General features: G+C 25.5%; 1 protein-coding gene across 1 annotated transcript in view; it reads left to right on the top strand.

Moving 5' to 3' along the window:
• Positions 1-468: 468 nt before the first annotated feature.
• The window catches only part of LOC108753734 (putative odorant-binding protein A10), a 3679-nt gene continuing 2588 nt past the window's right edge, over positions 469-1559 (top strand). Inside the window, exon 1 of the mRNA XM_018495596.1 lies at positions 469-685. Coding sequence (XP_018351098.1) covers positions 487-685 — 199 coding nt within the window. The 5' untranslated portion in view covers positions 469-486. The remainder of the gene's footprint in view (positions 686-1559) is intronic.

Here is a 1559-nt window from a genome sequence, read left to right as displayed (position 1 = left end):
AAATTTTAAGTAATTACATTTAATTTTAATTTTAATCTTATTTATTATTAAATTTTACATTAATGATTATTTAGTAAACTTGTTAATTTAATGGACATCGACATATGAATGCGAATTGACTTATTCAAATACACATTATTACAGTTCAAATTACGACGAAAAAAACTGTAAATTCACACAATTTAATATTCAATTTTGTATTTAACGGTAATTATTATATATATTTTATATATTGTCTTATCATTAATGTAGTTGAAAAAATTCCAAACTAAAAGGATTGAAACGTCTATTTCAATTATCATATACAATAAAACGTAATTGCAATAACATCCAATATCTCTCAAAGGTGTTTTATGGCTTATTGATCTTCTGTAAATATTTTGCATTTGCACATACATCACGTGGTTTTTCTTTTAAGTTAGATTTATATAAAAGAAAGCGATTCATTTATAATTTAGTAAATCAAGTATCATAACTGTGGAAACAATGTCTCAGTTAAATCGTATCGTATTAATCATTGCTATGAACGTACTGGTGTACGTTCTTGCAGTGGAGTGCTATTCCGATGAATTTGATAATGTTCTTGATATTGACGCTGTTCTCAATAACGACACTCTACGTGAAGGATATCACAACTGCTACATGAAAACAGCACCATGTACAAAAGCACAAAAGGATTTAACAGGTACCTATGTGTATAATACTACTATATAGATGTATATATAGTATGTATTATATAGAATTATTTTTTCTTGTTTTGTGACAGAGAAAATTTCTGTTTGACCAATACGAAATCGATTTTTCTTTAACGTCTACGTATCTACAGTTTTCAAATAATCTACAATGTAAAAAGGAAATTAGCGGAATTAAATAAGGAATTACTAAATTCCAAAAACGAAAAGAAATGATAAAATATTAGGTCGGGGAAAAAGTTTCGTATTATTTTTGTTTAAATTTTTTTGCAAAAGATTTTCATTTGTTGCGAAATTTTCGTTACAATTATATAATATTATTCGCTAGAGCAAAGTTTCAGTTTTAAGAATCTGTTTTTTAAATTACAGTTTGATGATTTTTATCGGAGTTATGAGCAATCAAAGTCAGAATGCTCTTTTACATAACTTGCGAATAACTCAGGAACAAAAAATCATAGAAACATTAAAAAAAAAATGATTTTGTAGAAAGGCTTCAAGCTTTTAGGATAGGCAGTCGACAATTTTAATAATTTTTTTTGGGCACCTTTTTTTTGAGAGACCTCCAAAGTAAAAAGAAAATTTTTTTTTTCAGCTTGTAGTTTTTTAAATGTAAAAATTACCAAACTCAAAAAATATAGCCTTTCGAAAGTAGAGATTTCAAGCTATAAAACTCTTTTTTAAATTTAAATTTCGTTCATTTTTGACAAAGATATTGTATAAACAATTTTGAATTAAAAAATATGAAGAAACTTTTTCCTCAATAAGATTTGCAAGTTTTTTCAAACTTTAACAGAATTTTGATTTATTGCTCAATTGTAAATATATATGAGATATTCGATTTAATATGTATATTTCGGAACCTAATGT

The sequence above is a fragment of the Trachymyrmex septentrionalis genome, unplaced genomic scaffold, assembly GCF_001594115.1.
Source record: "Trachymyrmex septentrionalis isolate Tsep2-gDNA-1 unplaced genomic scaffold, Tsep1.0 scaffold71, whole genome shotgun sequence".
Classification (NCBI taxonomy): Eukaryota; Metazoa; Arthropoda; class Insecta; order Hymenoptera; family Formicidae; genus Trachymyrmex; species Trachymyrmex septentrionalis.
This window is presented reverse-complemented; position numbering and strand designations above follow the sequence as displayed.